At 37.3% G+C, this 21,455-nt stretch overlaps 1 protein-coding gene across 1 annotated transcript in view; it reads left to right on the top strand.

The window, feature by feature from the left end:
* Positions 1–19,302, top strand: part of Tspan12 (tetraspanin 12) — a 59,622-nt gene extending 40,320 nt beyond the window's left edge. Inside the window, exons 8-9 of the mRNA XM_048340120.1 lie at positions 999–1,142; positions 17,785–19,302. Coding sequence (XP_048196077.1) covers positions 999–1,142; positions 17,785–18,090 — 450 coding nt within the window. The 3' untranslated portion in view covers positions 18,091–19,302. The remainder of the gene's footprint in view (positions 1–998; positions 1,143–17,784) is intronic.
* Positions 19,303–21,455: the final 2,153 nt, after the last annotated feature.

Raw genomic sequence — 21,455 nt, 5'->3', positions numbered from 1 at the left:
AAGAAGCCAGGGACAGTACTCAGGCCCTGAGTCCAAGCCCCAGGACTGGCCAAAAAAAACACACAAAAAAAACAAAAAAACACAGTTTAAGAAGGAATAGACCTTTTCTTATTTTTGCTAGTCCTGGGGCTTGAACTCTAGGCCTGGGCGCTAATCCCTAAGCTTCTTTTGCTCAAGGCTAGTGATCTGCCATTTGTGCCATAGGACCACTTCTGACTTTTTTTCTGAGAAGTTTTATTAGAGATTAGAGTCTCACAGACTTTCTTGCCTGGTCTAACTTTGAATTCGGTGCTCAGATCTCAGCCTCCTCAGGAGCTAGGATTACAGGTATGAACCACCAGCACCCTGGTAATATATCTTTTCTTAAATCAAGCTTTATTCAGGCTAGAGGCCTATCTTTTTATTTTCTCTCTCTCTCTCTGAGATTGAGATGACAGAATATGACAACTGACTTCAAGAATCTCACTCTACTGAATGAGATATAGTTGGTCAAACCTATGCTTATTTCTCAAAGTTTTTTTTTGAAACTTAACTGGTTAAGGAATCCAAGTCAAGTTAACTTTGATCAAATAGATTTTCTCCAGGAATTATACAAACTTTCTGTGAGCAATCATACTGGTTGGCATAACTGGTTGGTATAACTAGTTGGTATAAAATTTGAGTAACTGCTCTCTAGTAGTTTGAAGTTAATGGTAGATAAAATTTCAAAAAATTTGTTAGTATATGTGTGAAATGTGTAACTATATGGTTACTAGTAGAGGACCTTGGAGTTAGAGAGATAGAGTCAGTCATGCCTGATTGATTTGTGATATGTTCCATTATGGAGTGGCTACCCATGGTTTCTTCTTATGACATTTCTATCAACAACACAGAATATCCACATATCATGAAACGATGATAGAAATGAGTTTAGCTTTCAGTACCAAAATTTAAGAAATTTATCTCCTATGAATAATTTTTTTTGTAGTTCCTGAGTGTTTCCAATAATTCTTTTACAGTTTAAGTGTTGTGGAGTGGTTTATTTCACTGATTGGCTGGAAATGACAGAGATGGACTGGCCTCCAGATTCCTGCTGTCTCAGAGAATTCCCAGGATGTTCCAAACAGGCCCACCAGGAAGATCTCAGTGACCTTTATCAAGAGGTAAGGCCATATGTCACTAACCGATCATGGACTAAACTTTCTTAAAATAAAATTGAAGGATCAGCACTATGTCAGTGAAATTTCCCTTTACTGTGTAAATCTGAAAGGCTTTCAAGTTTCTGTCTCCTAGATGGAGAAACGAGTAAGCTAAAAACCTGAACCCAGATCACATTTCTACAAAAGACAGTGAAGACTGAATTTTATAATTATCTGAAATTTGAACTGGGATGTTTATAGCAAAACTCTGCTGCCTCCCTCTAGGAATGCTTTGAAAGCAATAACATGTAGATTTTATGGCTAACTGGGTATTTGAAGATCACAGGTATTGGAGTTTCTGGGCTGAATACACGTTTTAGGGCCACCACAGTTGTGGAAGAAAAATGCTCCTGAGAAAGTATTACATGTTGCTCCACTGCTCCCCCTGCTGGCCGATGACTAGGGATGTCAGTTTGAGCTTCTGAAAAGTTTTTACACTCACTGAATTTTAAATAAGCCAGCATGTGCCAGGGGAAATTTACATGCTGTGTGCTCTCAGAGAACTTATCCAACTGGCCAGTAACTCCTTATTAGCAGATTTTTTTATCCCTTCATCTTCAGAGCGAATTTTTAACACTGTTAGCAGTGGAATCTCGTTTTCAAATTAAAATTTAGAAGTTCACTATCCAGTTCAATAGCTAATAGCTCCATGTGATTATATCTATTAAATTAACATTTCAGTTCCTTAGTCTCACCAATTGCATTTGCAGTACTGGTGAGTCACTTTTCACTAGTCACTTGAACGAGTGGCTTATGTTTTGGATGTGCAGATATGGGACATCACCATCATTATACAAAGTTTTATTGTGTAATCTAGGTCAATTGTAACAATGGAGGCAATTTGGGCTGCAGGACTGAGATCCCTCCTCAGGTACATTGTCACTCAAGTACCTGCATGTCACAAAACAACATTCTCAGTATAATGTGAAAATACCCTGCATATTACACACATATATATATACACATATATGGAGAATGATTATAATAATGAAACATAACAATCTGTAAGATTGGCAGCTTCATATATTTTAAGATCATTAAATTAGGAGAATAGTTTTCCCCTAGGAAATATTATTTTTCCAAACATCTATTAGACAGCCTACCAAAGTCACTTCTAAAGATCCACAGTTTATATTGTAAATTGATGAATCTCAAAGCTGTGATTCATTATTTAAAAGAATGTTTTTGTCCCTGCAGACATGTTCTACTTTGCTCACATCTTAGAGATGAGTAGTATTTGGCTGTTAAAAAAATTACCTCAGAGGACAAGAATATGCCACACTTAAGGATATTCAAACATCTTTTTTAAGGCTTTAACAATTACATTTGTTGTTAGCTTGTGAGGGCTGTTATAACAAAGCCCTGCAAGCTAAGTAGCTTTGACATCAGGAATGACTTTTATTGCAGTTCTAGGGAAGGAAGCTCAGGGTCCCTATGTGTGTAAGGTCCTGCAGAGGACTTTGAGGGAGATTGTTACACACACAATTCTCCAACAGTTTCTAGTGATTTGTTTACTACTTTCACATTTCTTGTCTTATGGAAACTTGACCTTGGCCTGACCCTTTACCGTAAGATGCATTCTGTGTGTATGCTTGTATGCGCGCGCACACACACCCCTCCAAATTCTCCTCCTTTATAAGGACAGAAATCATATTTGAGCCCACCTTTCTCCGGTGTGATTTCATCTTCACTTCATTCCATCTGTCACCACCATATTTCCAATAAGATCCATTCTGGGCTATGCAAATTACAAATTAATCATGCATAATTGGGAGGGTATATTCCACTTCATGACAAGAATTATTGAGACAGCTAAGTAACATAGCTTGTTTATATTAAAAGATGAGCAAAATGCCTTTTTGTCATCCCACACAATACTGAAAAAGCACTAAAAACATTACAATTTAGAATATATTATATTTAGTAACTGGTTAACTGAACAAAACACTGTTGAATCAATGTTTGCAGATTCTCTTGGTGATTAGCCCATACTTTTTGTTGTAGAAATAAGCTGACTGCTATATTTACTCATGTGTACAGAAGGATGGTCAATTGATAAATCTCATGCAGTCACATTTATTTCAGTAGTTAATATTTCTGCAGTAATATTAAATGCACACACATTTGTAGATATTCGGATGCATTGTAACTTACTATTAGCCATTAGCACAATATAATCATGCATAGACATATGACTTGAAACCTATCAATTTTGCTAGTGTGAATTTAACTCTTGTTAGTTGGTTTTTAGAAGTAGCAAATCATTTTTGAAAAGTATTGGGTAACAACAATATAGGAAATTTTTCTGCTTTAGAGATTAATAATGATAATCTGATAATAACCATTACTAAGGTCATAGGGAAAGCATGAATGAGTATACAAGCTCTTCTTACAAAGTCTGATTGAAGTATTCAAGTTAACATTTAATATATTTTTCCTATTGTATTTTTAAAAGCATTCAGCTGAATATTTAATATAATTGTATTGTAACAAATGCAATTTATTTTCTTTATTTTTAGTTTTCCTTAGATTATTTTTAACTTGAAGTTTTGCGTTCTTTGTTTTTTGTTTTTGTCAGTCCTGGGGCTTGGATTCAGGGCCTGAGCACTGTCCCTGGCTTCTTTTTGCTCAAGGCTAGCACTCTACACTTGAGCCACAGTACCACCTGTGGTTTTTTCTGTTTAAGTGGTGCTGAGGAATCTAACACAGGGCTTCATGCTTGTGAGGCAAGTATTCTACTGCTAAGCCATATCCCCAGCCATATTTTTTATTAATAGTGCCTTGTAATTGGATAATTTGCTTTCAACGTATCAACCATTGAAAAAGAAACCCTAATGTTAGCATGTGCAAGTTTTTTTGTTTTTTTGTTTGTTTGTTTTCTTTTTGCCAGTCATGAGCCTTGGACTCAGGGCCTGAGCTGCTTTTTGCTCAAGGCTAGCACTCTGCCACTTGAGCCACAGCGCCATCTCTGGCCTTTTCTATATATGTGGTGCTGGGGAATCAAACCCAGGGCTTCATGTATACAAGGCAAGCACTTTTGCCACTAGGCCATATTCCCAGCCCCAGCATGTGCAAGTTGATATCTCAGTTCACTTTGAATATTTTCATACTTTTTCAAAAGACGCTTCAGTGGCTAACTGGTTTAATCAGTTCTAATACATTCTGTCAATATAGACTTTCATTTGAGTAGGTGGTTTATTAAACTGTTTTTGTACTTTATAATTAATAACGGATGCTGATATGGTAATGATAAAGTTCATAATTATATGCATAATTGACTTACAAAAGTGGATCACTCAGTAGCTTTATGGGTCAAGAACAATTAACATATAATTAGAAATACAATTTAATTCTATTTTACCCTAGAGAGCATGTGTCTCCTTAATGGTAGTATGTCTGAAGATCATTCAGTAGAAAGAGAAAGGTCTAAAAGGACAAAGAAGTACATTACAAACAGCTGGAAGTATTTGTGATGTCTCATCTGAAGTTGAGAACACTAAGGGGAGATACTTTAGATGTCTTCAACTATCTCCAAGTTTGTAATTCAGAAGAGGAACTAGACTCATATGTTATAGATCTGAGGGCCAGAAGTTACAGGAAAGAAATTTTGAATCAATAGAAGGAAGACCTTGCTCATCAAAATAGGTCTGATTGTGAGACAGGTTATCTTATAAAACAGTGAGTGTCTCATCACTAAAAATATTAAAGGAAAGGTCAGATAACCATGTCATCGGTGATATAGAATGGATTTTTAAATTAAGAATGAATCTGGGCTGGGTGAACTTCAAGGGCTCTTTTATCTTTCATATTCTGTAAACAGAGATAAGGACTGACTTTCTTCCTACAGTCTTCCTGTAGGAGTCTGAAATCAAGGAAATAAATCATTCTCAACCATCTGGTGGTCTGCCTGGTCCCTGACCCAATAATATTTTATGACACATTTTGAAACCTGTGAAAAATGATAGAGCAGAAATACAGCAGGTATTGCACATTTTGGAAATATTCCCATTAGAGATATTGTGATGCTTGACATACGTCTCCTTGAGTATCTGTAATAAGCTACACATTTGTATAAAAGTATAGGCTTCAGAATTACATGAGGAAACTATTCCTGACCCTCAGTTTGGGTTCGGCATGTTCATTCAGGAAAATGCTTTGTGATTTTCTCTGGAGTTCTGCTTATTATTTTTTAATGCCTGGAATATAGTGGAAAATGTTGCAGACCAAAAATGAAAACAAAAGTCTCTTCTCTTTAATCTTGTATTCTCATTAGGGATACAGACACTTAATAAGGAAAACAAAAGAAGTAATAGAAGACAATTGCAGGTGTTAGGAAGCTCTGTAAAGTCTCTGAACAGAAGAATGGGTAGGGGCTGGGGATCTGGCTCAGCGGAAGAGCACCTACCTGGCGCGCAAGGCCCTCAGCTCTGGAAACAACAACAACTATAAAAGAATAATGGGTAAAGATCTATTGCTAAAGTGGATAAGATCATGCCTTCTTGGGAGGCAGTATTTGAATGAAGACAAATTGATGAGAAAGAGCCCGCCATGAGTCTGCAGAAAAGTTTTTTTTGGTCTAGAGATACAAGTACAGAGTTTCAGATCTGTTGGGCCTTAATAATTTCTCAATGTATACTCACCCCATTGGGGGCATTATCTGTGCTCTCTAAATGCTAAGTGTCAGACTTGGATTCAAATTTTAGACTCAGAGTTGAAGCTGGTAAAATGCAGGTTTAAGATTCATGTATTCTTTGCTGAAGTTTTCTTCCACACTACGACTGTGTCTTGCTTTGATCTCAAGAAGCAGAAAAGAAAAATTGAAAGTGAGCAGGCAGGGACCACACAAGTTTTCGTGTAGAAAGCATTCCCAACCTTTTGCTTGTGGACTTAGGACATTCTTGGATGGACTTTGATAGAAACATTGCTACTGTTAGAATTCGTTTTCTGTATTTTATAGACACTTTCATCAGTGAGGAAGAGAAATAGTTTTCATCAATATTTCTTCAGACTCAGGGTTGGAGAAGAGCTGTAGTTTTTTCTTTTAAATCTTAGACAGCAAACAAAGTATGAAGAGCCCCTGAAGGGACTGAAATCCCATGCAGTTCATCTGTGTGCTACCTGAGAAATAAACATGGAAGTTAACAGACTCATAACAGCCCTATTTCAAATGGACCCACTCAGAATATAAAGCAAAGAGGGACACAAAGTCAAGCAAAATGTCTCTTCAAAGGCATGTTGTTTTGCTTTGGCTTAAGAAGAAAGACTACAGCTAAAATATATTGACTACTTCAGAAAAGTAGTGTTTGCAGAGTTTATGTAAGGGTGAGACAAAAAGCAACATTCTCATCAGGGCTAGGAGATGATTCTGGGATGCCTTGCCTTGTGCACACTCTAAAACTTCCTATATTCCAGGTTCAGTGTGAATTTCAAACCTCACAGTAATTGTCTTTGTGACAAGTAATATGGCCCTAAATGATATCTTACTTTTTTATATGGTAGTTTATTTTTTTCTTCTGATGCTGGGAAACATCTAAAATAAAGGCAGTAGAAAAGGGCAGGAGGCTTCGAAGTGAAGCCTGGTGTACTTTTTCTGTATGATGACAAGTTATTTATAGATTTCTTGGACTAATAGAACATAACCAAACATATAAGGTGCTTCTCTCATAGGGTTAAAGAAAAAACTATTTGATGATCCTTGTTAGGCAAAAAGACAATTTTCTTTATAATATTTTCAACAATTGCAAAAGACATAGGTCTTGTTATGGGGTCTTGTAGTCAGGAAAAGGGTTGCAGTCAGATCTGAATATTGCATGGACTATGTGTGCCCTAATATGATTAAGGAGCAGGTTGAACATAAATGGATGAAAAATTTCTGAGATGTAACATTAGAAATAAGAGGAAATTCTGGCTAATGGGGCCCAACAGGATTCCTGTTGAAGGCATGCCAGTGTGATCAGGCATCACAATAAGTAGATAACTTTCAGGAAGAGTGGGCAATTGTAAATAAACTCAGCAGAATCCTTCCCCACGTTGGACATTCCAGAGATGGTAGAGAGCTCAGGAGAGCCTGCGTATAGAGTGTTTTTCAGTTCTCTTTAATGAATTTGTTTTCTCAGTTGAGTATTATGTGATAAATGAGCTGAGAACCTTAAAGTTTTGTTTTCAACCATACGCCAGAGGGTGCCATTCTGGTCTTGCACCTGTGCACACTGTTGTTTTAGGTGAGCAGCATTTATTTTATAAGCATTACACATTCTGTTTTTCTAGGAAGTATCTTAGTCCTCAGTGCTTTTACTTCCTTTTTTTTTTTTTTTTAGAAAAAAAACATTTCATTCCTTTGATTGATTTAAAAGGCTAACCAATATTCTTGTATATTTGTTTTGACTAATAAAAACCATTTTTATTTTCTTATTGTTACATAAAATGTTCAAAACTTCATAGCCAGAAGTGGAGACATGGTGAGGGATTCTGGGTTAAAAGGCTGCAATTGGGAGTGAGATTTGACTTCTTTTTTCTTTTTTAATAAACTCCAACAAGTTATAGAGTCTATTTATTTTCACTCAGTTCCTCCTTGGATGCTACTGAAATTCTCCTAAGGATCAAAAAAATTGCCATCTGATACAGAGAAACAAACAAAAATCAGAACAAAACAAATAAAACTAGGGACAAGAATTAAAAGGGAAATCCAAATAAGGAATGGAGAAATAATAACTCAAGCCTGCACCCAAGTACCCCCTAGATACACTAATGTAAGATAGGCCAAATCTGAAGAAAATGTGTTCTCACGTGAGCAGCAGAAATATCAGGTGGGAATTAGGCAATCTTAAAGTAGGACACAGAAAAGACCTGGCATAGAGGCATGGACTGTGGGAAATCCTTAAATAACTTAAAAAAACACACAAGAAAACAAAGCACTGAGATGGGCATGGAGGGATGGAGAAACTTAGTGGTGAGTGTTAGGGAAAAGGATAGATTTGAAAAGGCGAGATGAATGAAAGTAGATGCAAATACTGACTTCAGCAGACACAGATATTGACTTCAGCAGACTAAACCAACTTTAATGGAATGTTGAAGAGGTTTACCATGGTAATCTGAGGGATTCAGGAGAAATAAAGCATGATGAGGGCAGGGGAAGAGGAACTTTAAGAAGGGACATAGGTGGGGGTAATGGCACAGGTCACTGGAGAGTTCGAGCAGTTTTAGGAGAGTGCCTTAAGAATTTGTAATGTCCTGAAATGGCTTGGTTCCAGGAACCTATTGTGCAGGTTAGTGGTGCAGTCAGGTGTGGCCAGCACCATGTATATAGAAAATGGCCAGAAGTGGTGCTGTGGCTCAAGTGGCGGAGTGCTAGCCTTGAGCAAAAAGAAGCCAGGGACAGTGCTCAGGCCTTTAGTTCAAGGCCCAGGACTGGCAAAAAAAAAAAAAAAAAAAAAAAAAAAAAGGTGTTAGCTAAATGCAGAAAAAATATTTGAAGTCACGGGGCTGAAAAGATATTGTAGCCAAGAAACCATGATCAGAGTTAGAGCTGAAAGTAGGTGAGCACAGTGGGAGCACTGGGGTGGCCGATGTCACATCACCACGATGCGCAGGGCTGGGCTGACATGAGGAGTCATATAGATCTGCCAGTACAAGGATTGTATACTGAATCTTTCACTTGTTGCCTGATGAAAAGGCAGGTGTCTTTACCAATTTAAGGCATTATTATAAAAGAAAGGCTTAGGACAGAGTTTTCATCAGATTCTGATTTATTAATAAGGCCACTCTGCTCTCAGATAAACACATTATGCCTGCTGCCCAGATAGCAAACAGTAGGCAGTTTTTCAGGCTCAGTGGTTATTTAGATGGAATATCCCCAAGAAGTTTTATTCTCAGGGTTCTTTTATATAAAGTCAAAGCTACTCCCTCCTGCCTCTCTGTCGACTTCATTATCTCCTTCTACACTGCCAGCAGGATCAGGTTGACTTTGGCTTGAGGTGTTGTCTGTTTTATCATTCAAAGCCCTGCAGGGCCAGTTTGGGCTTGGCAGGGGACTGGGGAGAACCCTTTTATCATCTGACTTTGCTTGATCTAATCAGGCCTGGAACAGTTCTGCCAGTTTTGTTTCTGGTGTACAAATGCATTCTTTTCTCTTAACATAGTTCAATTGTGATTTTCCTATGCCCTATTCACTGTTCAAACAACTTCTATTCTTGTGCTTTATTAGTAGAGTGCAATTTCTACTCTCACACTGCACTAGTCTGAAAGCCTTTGTAATTTTTGACCTGAGAAAGTACCTCACACAGTAATAATTTTAGGTTTGTGCTTTAAATTGATGATGTAGTGCTGGGCGCTAGTGGCTCATGCCTGTAATCCTAGCTACTTAGGAGGCTGAGTTCTGAGGATAGTAGTTCAAAGCCAGCCTAGGCAGCAAAGTCTGTTAGATTTTCCAATTAATCACCAGAATACGGGAAGTGGAGCTGTGGCTCAAGTGGTAGAGGGCTAGCCATTAGCTGAAGAGCTCAGAGACAGTGCCTATGCCCAGAGTTCAAGCCTCATGGCCGACAAAAATTTATAAAAAAGAAAGAAAGAAAGAAAGGAAGGAAGGAAGAAAGAAAGAAAGAAAAGAAAAATTAAAAGTGATGATGTGGCATTATAGACAGTGAAATGGGTGGGTTGGCAGATTAAGATGACAGATTGTGGAAATTAGGTAGGAGACTGTAGTGGGTTATGCTTGTGATGAGAAGAGCTGGGACTTTGGTTAAAGAATTAATTGATGGGTAGAAGAGAATAAATGAAAGATATTTAAAAGTTAGAACTGACAGGATTAGGTGACCCAGTAGCTGATAGGAGGGGAATGATGGACAAGGAACTTACATGCATACCTGGCTTTAATTTGGACCCTGAAAGATAAGCCACTTATTGAGGGGAAAGGCTGGATTCTATTCGCTCCATCTTGGAAATGCTGAATTTAAAGGTTTGGTCAGGCAATCCATATGTGAAACCCAGTAGGCAATAGGGGGTCAAGAAAGAGAACTCAGCTAGAGACACAGATGTTTTTCGAGTGCCAATGGAAAGGATTAATGCAATGGTTTAGATGAGGTGGGGGCTGGGGGGTTTCAGTCATTGACCAGTCATCTCATCCAGGGTGACAGTCATTTCTGCAGTGCAAGTTCATCCATGGGCCAACACAGTATGATGACTTTGTGTTTTATAAATACCTGCCTTGCAGACTTGGTTCTTCTTTACTCCAATGGGAAAGAGTATACCCATTGCTTGAAAATCTATACACATCACCTAAGTTCATGTTCCATTGACAGGGACCACCATGACATCACTTAGTTTTCGAAGGGCAAGAAAATATGGTGCAGTGAAGCACTTATGCTTCCAAATACTTTACTTACTTTGGAAGAAGTGGAGAAGGGCCTGGGTGGGTGGTGTGGCTCACAGTCTGTGTGTCCCTGGTATGTATGAAGTAATGAAAGCATGGAAGAGACAAAACCACATCGAGATGATGTAACATATACTTCTCTCTAGGAACTCAGATGGAAGGTACAGAGAAGTCACATTTTGAGAGGTCAAATCGGAACTCATTATTGGAAAGCTGGCGACTGCAGGTGGACTCTTGTCACAAAGACCTGCAGCCCTTTAAACATACTTAACACTGTTCAGAAATGAAGACCCCAAGACCTAGGGACAACTGTGTCTTTGTGCTACATCTGAGGAAAGAAGTATGTAGTTGAACAAGAAAGGATGCGATTTAGTGATGATTGATTGGGGAGGAGGGACTCTAGTAAGGCCAGTTGCAGATTTATTCTATGATGTTATCCCCTCTATAAATCTCCAGCTGTGGACATCACACCTGTCATATGTGGATGTTCAGGGGGAACAGGAGGAGGCCAGAAACTTTCATTCCTAGGTTTTGTGGCTTACTTTAGAGAAGACCAGTTCCATATTCTATAACCTACTTAGGGGATCAAGGAGACTTGAGAAAGGAGGATGGGAGTAGGTCAGGGAGACCACACTTCAGTAGTGCTCCCAGTTTTCTTTTGCGCCAAAATACACAGCATGTCAAGGTACCATATTTTGGGAAATTATGTCTAATGACCAATGTGTACAATGGAATGTTCAAATAGGACACTTATTTGTATAGTTCCGTTGGTGAGGATACAAAGTATATTACCATGTTAAAAACCTAAAATAGTTCTTTGAAGAAAGTCAAGTATTATTACTAGCACTTTATAGGTGAGGAAAATGCAATCCATTGGAAAGCTGCTCAGAATGGGCTTGGATCTTTTTTATTCCAAAGTCTAGTGTTGTAGATACTAAAATGTTCATAAGTTGAATAGATAGAGGGTCAGGAGCTGACAGGGTTTATTGAAATTTTTATCAGTTTCCTTATCTGATGGATTTCAACAGTGTGTACTACATTGTAATGGTACAAAGATAAACCTGAGAAACCTTTAGCACACCACTTGATGCATACTAAGCATACTTTCAGTGCACAGTACTAGCTAGTGTTTATAATGACAATCATTTATTGATGTACTTGTTAAAGTAGTAGAGCCAGGCACAAGTAGATCACACTTGTTAACTAGCTACTCAGAAGACTGAGATATGAGGAGTGTGATTCAAAGCCAGCCCAGGCAGTAAAGTCCATGATACTCATCTGCAGTTAATCAACAAAAAACTAGAAATGGTGCTGAGGCTCAAAGTGATAGAGCACTAGCCTTGAGCAAAAGAGCTCATCTCTGTGGAGGCCCAAAACTCAAGCCCCAGGACCAACCACAAATAAACAAAAGTAGAAAAATTGGATATCTACAAGAAGATTCTTAACTTGCTAAATTATTCCCTGGTTTTGCCCATCATAATAGAAACGTGACTCCCTCCCCACCCCCCACCAAGTGTATTTTTGCTTCCTAAAGGTAGGTTTGCAAATAGTTTTGCAAACTTGGTGGTTTGTCCTTTCTCTTTTAACTTTTTATAGATGAAAAATTGGGGAGGAAAATTTGCCTGAGCAGTCTATGGATAAACTTTTTGCCAGGCAAGAGATGCCTCCTGTTAACAGCATGGTCCTCACTAGTGAGACTGAAGCGTTTTTTTGACTAATCTTTTTATGACCCCATTTTTTGGTAAAATTGAAAAATATCCAGAGAATTTAGCTTCCAGTGATTCCGCCTATCAGGTTGTGAAGATTAAATGAGGTCAAAGAGCCGGGAATCACTGTTGTTCAGGAAGTAGAGAGAGGATGATGGGGTCAAAAGTTCTTGGATTCCAAGGCAATATGAGCAAAAATAATAGTTTGTGAGACCTTCTCTTAAAGCGACACTGAGGTCTCAGGCTACTCCAAGCAAATTTCCAGTCCCTATCTAAAACGTAGAGTCAAAATGTCTAGGAGTGAAGCCCAAGTGGTAGAGTACTTGTCTAGTATGTGTGAGACCCTGAATTCAAACTTCAATACCTCAAACAAAAGAGAAAAAAAAAAGAGAGAAAGAAGGAGGTGGCACAGAAGGCGCACATAATGAGGTAAGACTCTGTTATATATTAAAAATAATAAAATTACTTTTTCTACTATGTTTCCTACATACAGGTTAATTTTACACTTTTGAGAAGAAAATGTGCTGTTAGAGTTTTTATTATGTGATTAAATTTTATTTTGAAGTTAGCACTTCTTCCCTGCAGAGCTTATATTATCTGTGGAGAATTCTTGATCCAGCCTGTTTAACACCTATGTACTCATGAACTCATGAGCTGACATCATTGAGTCCTTGAATTATAGAGAAATAAAGAAAAGATTATACAACTGTACTTGATAATTAAGTCACGTCAAATTTAACAGTCATGTTTATTACTAAAAATCAATTACAGAAATATCAATATAGACCCACATGTATTTGTACCTAGAGTTTATTTATAGTTTCTCTTCATAAAGCTTAAAAGACTGCCTGACTCTTTGATGTGGCCTGTGAATATCGAGTACTGAAAAGCCATGGTGTTCTTCCAAATTTAGAAACTCATTTTGGAGATAGATCAGAGAATAATTTCAAGTGTATAATTTCCTCAAGTGAAATGAGGCATCCTGACGTGCCTTCAAATAGACTCCAGGAAATGTAGAGTCCATGCCTTTTCTCTGATAAAGGGAGTGTCATTATTTGCAGTTAACAGTTGGCCAGAACTTCAATGATGCAGCAAGTAAAGTTGGTTTGTCAACAACTTCTATTCATACCTTTGAATTATCTGAGATTATTAGAACAGGCCTAGCTCTATTGGGAAGAAAATACTTTCAAGCAAAATCAGAATACTTCAATTTGACAAAGCAAGTAAGGGCAATTCATTCTTTCTAAATGCTGAGCAAAATACCTTTTGTGAAAAGAAGTGCGCGTTTGGTCCTTAACATTTCTATTTCCTCTTTTGGCTCACTCAACAGAAGTTTGTTTTGTGCAACTAAATATCTGTGAATAGGGTAGCAGATTATATAAAAACATATTTATTTTTCTCTAGACTTACTACTTGCTTTTCAACCAAAGCATCTGTGTTTACACTGAAAAAAACCCACCCATATACATAATCATTTGAACTGGCTCAAAATAACCTAAGGGTTATTTTTGTTTTGAATTATTGCAATAGAGACGTTGTGGTGCTGACTCTAAATACTGGAGTTATTTCTTTGAAGAATAGGAGTATTCCTTTGAAAAGTTAATTTGCAACATTAAGTACTCTGCTAAATGATATTGAAATCTAGCATGTTGCTGGTTAGTTACAGTGCAATTTTTATAATGCTTCTGAGTTATCAAAGCAATATTAAATTGAATGCACTGAGGAGGAATTGGTGATAGCTGAATGCTAACGCCCTGTATATCTGTTACCAAATAAAGGGCTTAATACAGCCTGTAAGGCCTCATACAAATGAATGAATAATAATGAAATAGAACTAGAATGAAAGAGTCCAGGCTAAGGGGAAAAGGAAGCATGCATGGTTGCTAGGAAGGAACACGAGTCTCTGTAGTTGGGTTTCCTGTTGACCTTTGAGCTCTTCAACAGCCTACCTGAAGAGGAGGCTGACTCATCTGCATTATTCAAATATCAGAAGAGAGCAAAGCACAAACAGAAAAGGAACGAGCAAAGTACTTTATAGTGAATTTGTGTATCTGCTGCTCTTCAGTAATCTGGCAAAATATCCTCAATTTTATTTTTCACCAAATAAGCAGTTTTGTAGTGTTCTTCAGTACATATCATTAAAGTACACTTCAGTGGAGAATAACACATAAGAGTCTAGGTTCATATCTTGTACATTAGCAAATTTTGGTGGCCTGAGTATAAAGTGCCTTTTAGATGATAATATGTCGTCTTGTTTTTAGATTTTTAAAATTTTATTGTAAAGGTGATGTACAGAGGGGTTACAGTTATATAGTCAGGTAATGAGTAACTTTTCCTTTGGATGTGTCACCCCTCTCTCATTCTTTTCTGGTTTTCCCCTTCCTGGTTTCTCTTCCCCCTATTTGTGGATTGCCATTGTGTCATTTGAAGGGTTGTCTTTGTGCTTTACAAACAAAACAAGGGAGTGATAAGAAGATCATCTTCAGGGTCCAATAATCTGGAAGGAAGCCAAGTCCTAACAAAGTTGTAAAACAACACAATCAATCCCATGACTGGCTTTTTGGGAACCTCGTTTATTGGCTTAAAATTTTATTGCTTATTCAAGCTGTTCCGAAGTTAAAGATCTATGACATTTTACAGGAAATATTGACAAAATCAGTACAGTTCTGGAATAGCTCATCAGAATGGTGAATACAGATTTGAAATATTGATATAACTTGAAAGAGTTAGGCGGCAGAAGAGACTGGTCTAAGGGAAGGTTCTGGCTTCTCAGTTATGAGTTCACTCTATGGAAACCGGGAGGACAAGGAGCAGAACAGGAAGCAGTGCATCCTGTTAGGGAGACAGGTTCTAACAGGAAATGACTGTCAAGCATCTGATTGTTCCAGTGTGTGGAACGGAATGCTGAGTAAGGCAAAGATGTCCTTCAGTTATAAGTCAATTTCATGATTGCAGTTTTGGACAACTCTGGAAATCAGATTTTCCCCTTTCCCTCACCTGAATTTTGCTGGAGTTGCTTAATTGTGAGTTGAATAACTTTTCTAAACTAGTTCTATAAAGTCTCTGTTCTTGCAAGTCGCTTCTTAAATTGTTTAGTGATCAGGTAATGAATGAATAGATATTTCCTTAGATGCTTGGGGACATGCAAGTCTCCCAGCTGAAACTTCACTAAGGTTTCACAGACCTGAAGGGCATCCTGAAGTGAGATAGTAAGCCCTTCCCAGGTCTTCATGGAGCATGTGCAGAATCCTGGGATACATATAAACTCCTAGGTCCTCTCACAAACATGTTAGAAAGCTTTGGCAATTCTACCATGGCCTTATTCCCAGATTCTTTTTAAGCTTTTTGGTTAGTGCTACAGTGTGCAATTGTAATTTAATTCCTGGACTAGCATCAGTGATCAACAGTTGCTTCTAATTGTCTTTGGTAAACACTTGCAGGGGAGAAGGCTGCTCCACTGGTTTGGCTTCAACTCAGGTCACACAAAGACAGCCTTGTAAGTGGGGTCTTCCAGGGGTCCCCCAGACTTGACAAATGATGTTAATTCTCACTGGGAATGGGGCTTTGAAGGAGCTCTAACCCCATTCTATTTGGCATGGCCAGTTTTCAGCATGATTTGCAGGCTGCTGTTTTTCATGATTCCTGCAGAGCTGAGGAAGGGAAAGGGAACAGGGCACATTCAAATGTAACAAAGCTTACTATTTTCCCCACAGATCCAGGTGCTTTTCTTGAAATAAAAGCTTCTCAGATTGCTGCAAATACTGGCTTATTTCCAGAGTTGTGAAAAAGTTGAGTGTGGCCATTTTCTTTTTTTCTGTTTTTGACTATCGCTTGCTTTGTTTATACATAAGAGAAACTGTTCAGATTGCTGTATTTCTTTTGTTGATGTCACTGTAGAAGTGCTGTAAAACCTTGCTTTTCAAAGAGAATGCACTGGTTTCAATTGTCCGTTTTCACTCCAGAGCACTTAGTGTTAACTAATGTATATAATTCACAAACCATTTTGTGGTATGTAATTACCATATCTTAAAAAAAATCAAATGTGATTATTTAAAAAGTATTGATTTTCCACAATGCCAAAATATAAGGCCCAACAAATTATACTAAATTATTAATTTCTACTTTACTCACAGTTTTTTTGTTTTGTCATTTGTGGGGCTTGAACTATGGGCTTGGATGCTGTCCCAGAGCTCCTCAGCTCAAGAGTAGCATTCTACCACTTGAGCCATAGCACTACTTCTGGTTTTCTGGTGGTTAATTGGAGATAAGAGTCTCATGGACTTTCCTGTCGGGGCTGGGTTTGAACCATGATCCTTAGATCTCAGCTTTCTGAGTAGTGAAGATTACAGGCATGAGCCATTGGGCAGCACAGGTGTTTTGTTTTAAATATTACCTCTTCTGCACAATTTCTTAGCTTTAAATTAATTAGTCAAAAAACGTGGGAGATTTTATACTTTTTTGTTTAAAGAGCTATATGGTAAAATTTAAGAAGCAGAGACTGTTGTAAAGGTACAATTGAAATGATACTGGACGGGATGCATGTCATAGTGTATAACTCTAAAAGCCGTTTGCAGATACATTTCCTACATTGTTGACCTTTTCTATACTGCCCATTATAAACCACTAGGGTTCTCTAAACATGGACTTCCTTTCGTATAATCCAATCTGCTGGATTTGTAGACTTTAAATGTCCCTCTTCCTCTTGTTGTGGGAACCTGAGGAACTGACACGTTCTCTGCCACTGTCATTGTTATGAGTAAAGGCAGCATCCATTCTTCCCCCAGTGTGTATTGAATTGTGGCAGGCTAATTTGTTAGCTTCTAAGTAGAGCATAATTTCAGACTTGAAAGTTCTTGAAATTTATTATGTTAGGTTTTCACCTTTATTTACAGTTAGATTCCCAATAGAAGAGCAAATTATATCTCTCTGTCTGTCTATCTATCTGTCATCTATCTATTTATCTCCATGTATCTACCTACCTACCCATCTGTCTTCCCAGAAACAAACCACTAGTATTGGTTACACGAGATTCTGGTTACTGCAGTCTGCTCAAGACAATAATTTACTTTGAAAAAAGTTGGAGGAGTCTAGATCAGAGGCCAGCAATCTCTGGCCTATGCCTACATTGTACTAGTGCCTTTTGCTGTCCAATAAGTTCCTTTGGGTCATCCCTTCCTCAATCCATTTACATATTATTCATGACTGCTTTCTTATTACAATGGCAAGGACAGTTACAGAGAGGATCATGGACTATAAAGCCTAAAATATTTACTATCTTACCTATATACATACATAAAAATATTTCCCAGCCCCTTCTTCTAGATGCTAGGTTGTATCCATGAATTTCAGTTTCTGGATGGAAAACAGGGGACAAGCTGGTCATGATTAAACAAAGAGAGTTTCAGTTTTCCAATATCTTTTCCTATTGATAGTCATTGTCTTAAGCTTTATAGTTTTTAATTAACTAAGTCTAGCTGTTTTCACTATTTTTGACCTATCGAACATGATATTGATTATGTTATTTCTTTTACAGGGTTGTGGGAAGAAAATGTATTCTTTTTTGAGAGGAACCAAACAGTTACAAGTACTAAGATTTCTGGGGATCTCCATTGGAGTGACACAAATCCTTGCCATGATTCTCACAATAACTCTGCTCTGGGCTCTGTATTATGACAGAAGGGAGCCTGGTACAGACCAAATGATGTCCCTGAAGACGGACACTTCTCAACACCTGTCATGCCACTCAGTAGAACTGTTGAAACCAAGCCTTTCGAGGATCTTTGAACACACATCAATGGCAAACAGCTTTAATACACACTTTGAGATGGAAGAATTGTGAAGGAAAGAAATCACAAACTTTTGTTATTGGACTTGAGTTTTTTAGTGTAGTTATGTGTTTCAGAAATTTGTGGACATAAAAATATTTCCATAAAAGAAGGGAAATTTTATACATGACCACTGGACAATACTTGGTGCCTTTTATAGTGCTAAGGACACTTCAAATACTCCTGATACACTTCCTTCCGAACCTCTGTAAGATTTTCTGAGAACAGTGATGGATTGATCAGCATTTTTACATCCATGTGAATGATGAGTTTGGAACTACCATAAAGGTTTATTTATCTTCACCTGTTAGTATGTAAACTATCGACTAACTGCTAACACAGAAATTTAGACATTACTAATGACTTTTTATTACTTGGTAATATATTATTTTGAAGGTGACTAGATAATCCAAGATATGGAAGGAAACTTTCAAGATTAGTGACTACCTAACATGATTTTGTTGGTAACAAACATATTCCTACAATTTAAAATAGCAAACTAACACATTGCCTTAAACTGATCAGGGATATGGATGTATATAACTCTGTGATAAGTCTGTATAATTCAGTAGATTTCAATTGTTATAATGTTAGGAATAAGAATTGTGAAAAGGATAAATTTGTTCTGTGTAGCACCATTTTTTTAGCCTTTCCTGGTAATAGAGTTTTAAAATTCTGTCTTGGGTGTATGTTATATTCATAGCTGTTAATTTAAACTTAACCACTAATTTTGAAAATTACTAGTGTGATACATGGGAATCATTGTTATTCTGAATGTAGTCTTCTCACTAGGAAGTATTAGCAAGAACATTTACATATAACTTAGTTGTTCAGCAGACATTTGGATGCTATTTTTCTCCTAAGTGAGGACACTTTTATGACAATATGTGCTTTTAAAAATACTCATATTTGCTTTTTTTAAAAAGGGGAAACAATCTCCAAGATGATATTATTTTACAGAGAATCATTTTCTTTTTCTCTAGAAAAATGCTAGTGAGAACTATTCAACTAAGTGATAATTAAACTAGAGATTATCTTTGCTTTATTTCACTGATTACTATACTGTGGCAAATTACACAGATTAGTACATTTTTTACAAAAGTAAAATATATTTATTTGAAATGGGGAAAGTGCATTTTACTGTATTTTGTGTATTATGTTTATTTCTCAGATTATAGAAAGAAAATCTTAAAACAAGTGTCAATAAATGTTTTATAGAGAGTTAATACTGTCTGCACCTATTTTTTACACATTAAAAATACCTTCACTACTGAAAAGATTAGTAGAAGGGGGAGATGAGAAAGAATGATTTCGAAAGGATTAATTTCTGAACTCTGGAACTAATCTGTATAAGTATGTTAGCTTCACTGAGCACAACAACAACAAAGCTTGTTTATTTTTCAATCTTGCTTTTACTTTAAGCTAGAAATAATTTGATATAATATAAAAAGGTGCCAGGTGAGTGCTGGTGGTTCACACCTGTAAGTCTTCTACTCAAGGCACTGAAATCCAGAGGATCATGATTTAAAGCCAACCAGTACAGAAAATTCTGTGATACTCCATCTCTGAAATAACCAACAAAACTTGTAATACCAGGGCTGGAAGCATGGCTCAAAGGGTAAACTACTAGCTAAGCAAGCAAACCAAGCCAAGTATGAGACCTTAAGTTAAAATCCCAATACTGCCTAAAGGGAAAAAATGGCTATCTATGCTAATTTATCTTCTTAAGGTTTTTATTCCTTAGTTTTTTTCAATTATTATTAATTTTTAAATGACTCTAGTTGGATATGATAGTATATATTTGTACTCCCAGCTAGTCAGGAAGCTGAGGCTGCAGAATCACTTGGAATATAGCAAGAGTCCTTGCTATGGAATTGAAAGAGAGAGAGAGAGACAAGAGAAAGAGAAAGAGAAGAGAAGAGAATGAAGTAGAGAAGGAGGTGAAGAAAGAGGAGGAAAGGAGGGAGTGAGTGAGGGAGGGAGTGAAAGAGAATGAATGTAAGGAATATAACATTTGGAATTAACTGCCAAATTTAATATCTTTCATGGATTCAAATTTTAATAAACCAAGCAATTACTTTATCAATTAGAGCCACAATAACCCCCCCTCTATAATTTTCTTCATGGTCTAGCTTCCCACGGTATCATGTTTTATTAAAGCAGCCGAGATAGCTATGTTTCGTCTGACGTGCTAGGACAGTGTTGAAATCTTGTTTTAACATATCTCATAGTTATTAACTGACCAAGCTTATATTGAGTTTAGAAAAAAAGTCCTAAAATTATAAAAAGCTGATTTCCACATTTTTAGACTACATATTTTTGATGACTTACAACTCTCAAGATAAGTCTCCATAAATTTAGACAGTCAGCTTACATATAACAAATACCTTTGCTTAATGGGAACAAATGACATTTATAGCAGTAGTCCACAAAGACCTCTTCTAGTAGCAGTGCACCTGGGATAATAAAACTGCAAGGAACCTTAAGAAGTATATTTAATGCCCTAAAGCTGAGGGAGTTGTCTGTTTGGGTACTATGCAAACAAGATCGTTAACAACTTCTTTGGGATTTTTAAAAAATGTTCTTTGTTAAAAAAATCTTGATTTTTAAAGTCAATTTTTTAGAAAAATATTATTTTTAGACTGGTTTGAAGGTAATTCAAACTGCCTTGGAGACACAGAGATGGCAATTAGACATGATGTCTGTTCATAAACCTTGTAAAATCTGAGAGATGCCTGTGTTAACTACAAGGTAAAGAAACAAAGGACTATGAGTGAGTGGGGACTCTGCTCAGAAGAAGAGAGTGAGGGAAGTGAGAATAAATAGTTACCCCAAGGAAATTCAGAGTCAGGAGGGAGGAGTGGAGATGGATTTATGGAGAATATTCTGTGAGGCCATGACCCATTGCCCTGAACTTAAAACAGTATGCATTATTATTTAGGGACCATGGTCTACGGCTCAGTGTAGTTAGACAGAATGCAGAAAATTTAGAACAAACACCATGGGATAGGACAGAGGTAACATTTGAGATAGAGACATCATTGTGTGGGTTACAAGAAGAGCCCTTGAAATGTCTTTGGACTATAATAAGCCATATGTCAGAAACTTCATGGTATTAGTCAAGTGAGAAATGGAACAGAGAGACAGGTGCAGACACAGCTCAAAATTCTCTGGGGTCAAGTCATTTACCCCCACCTAGGTAAATGGAGCATACTGGAGCCATACAATTATGCAAACTCGGGGGGGGTGGTTTGGGGGAGAGGCTCAGGAGCGCTTCTTCTATGCATTTAGAGAAGAATGAAGATCTGCACTGGATAATGAAAGTCAAGAAACCAAGTGTGTAAAACAGATTACTCTATAGCAATCCTATCCCTAAACT

This window comes from Perognathus longimembris, chromosome 2 (genome assembly GCF_023159225.1).
Source record: "Perognathus longimembris pacificus isolate PPM17 chromosome 2, ASM2315922v1, whole genome shotgun sequence".
Taxonomy (NCBI): domain Eukaryota; kingdom Metazoa; phylum Chordata; class Mammalia; order Rodentia; family Heteromyidae; genus Perognathus; species Perognathus longimembris.
Note: the sequence above shows the minus strand (reverse complement) of the source record. Positions and strands in the feature narration are given on the sequence as shown.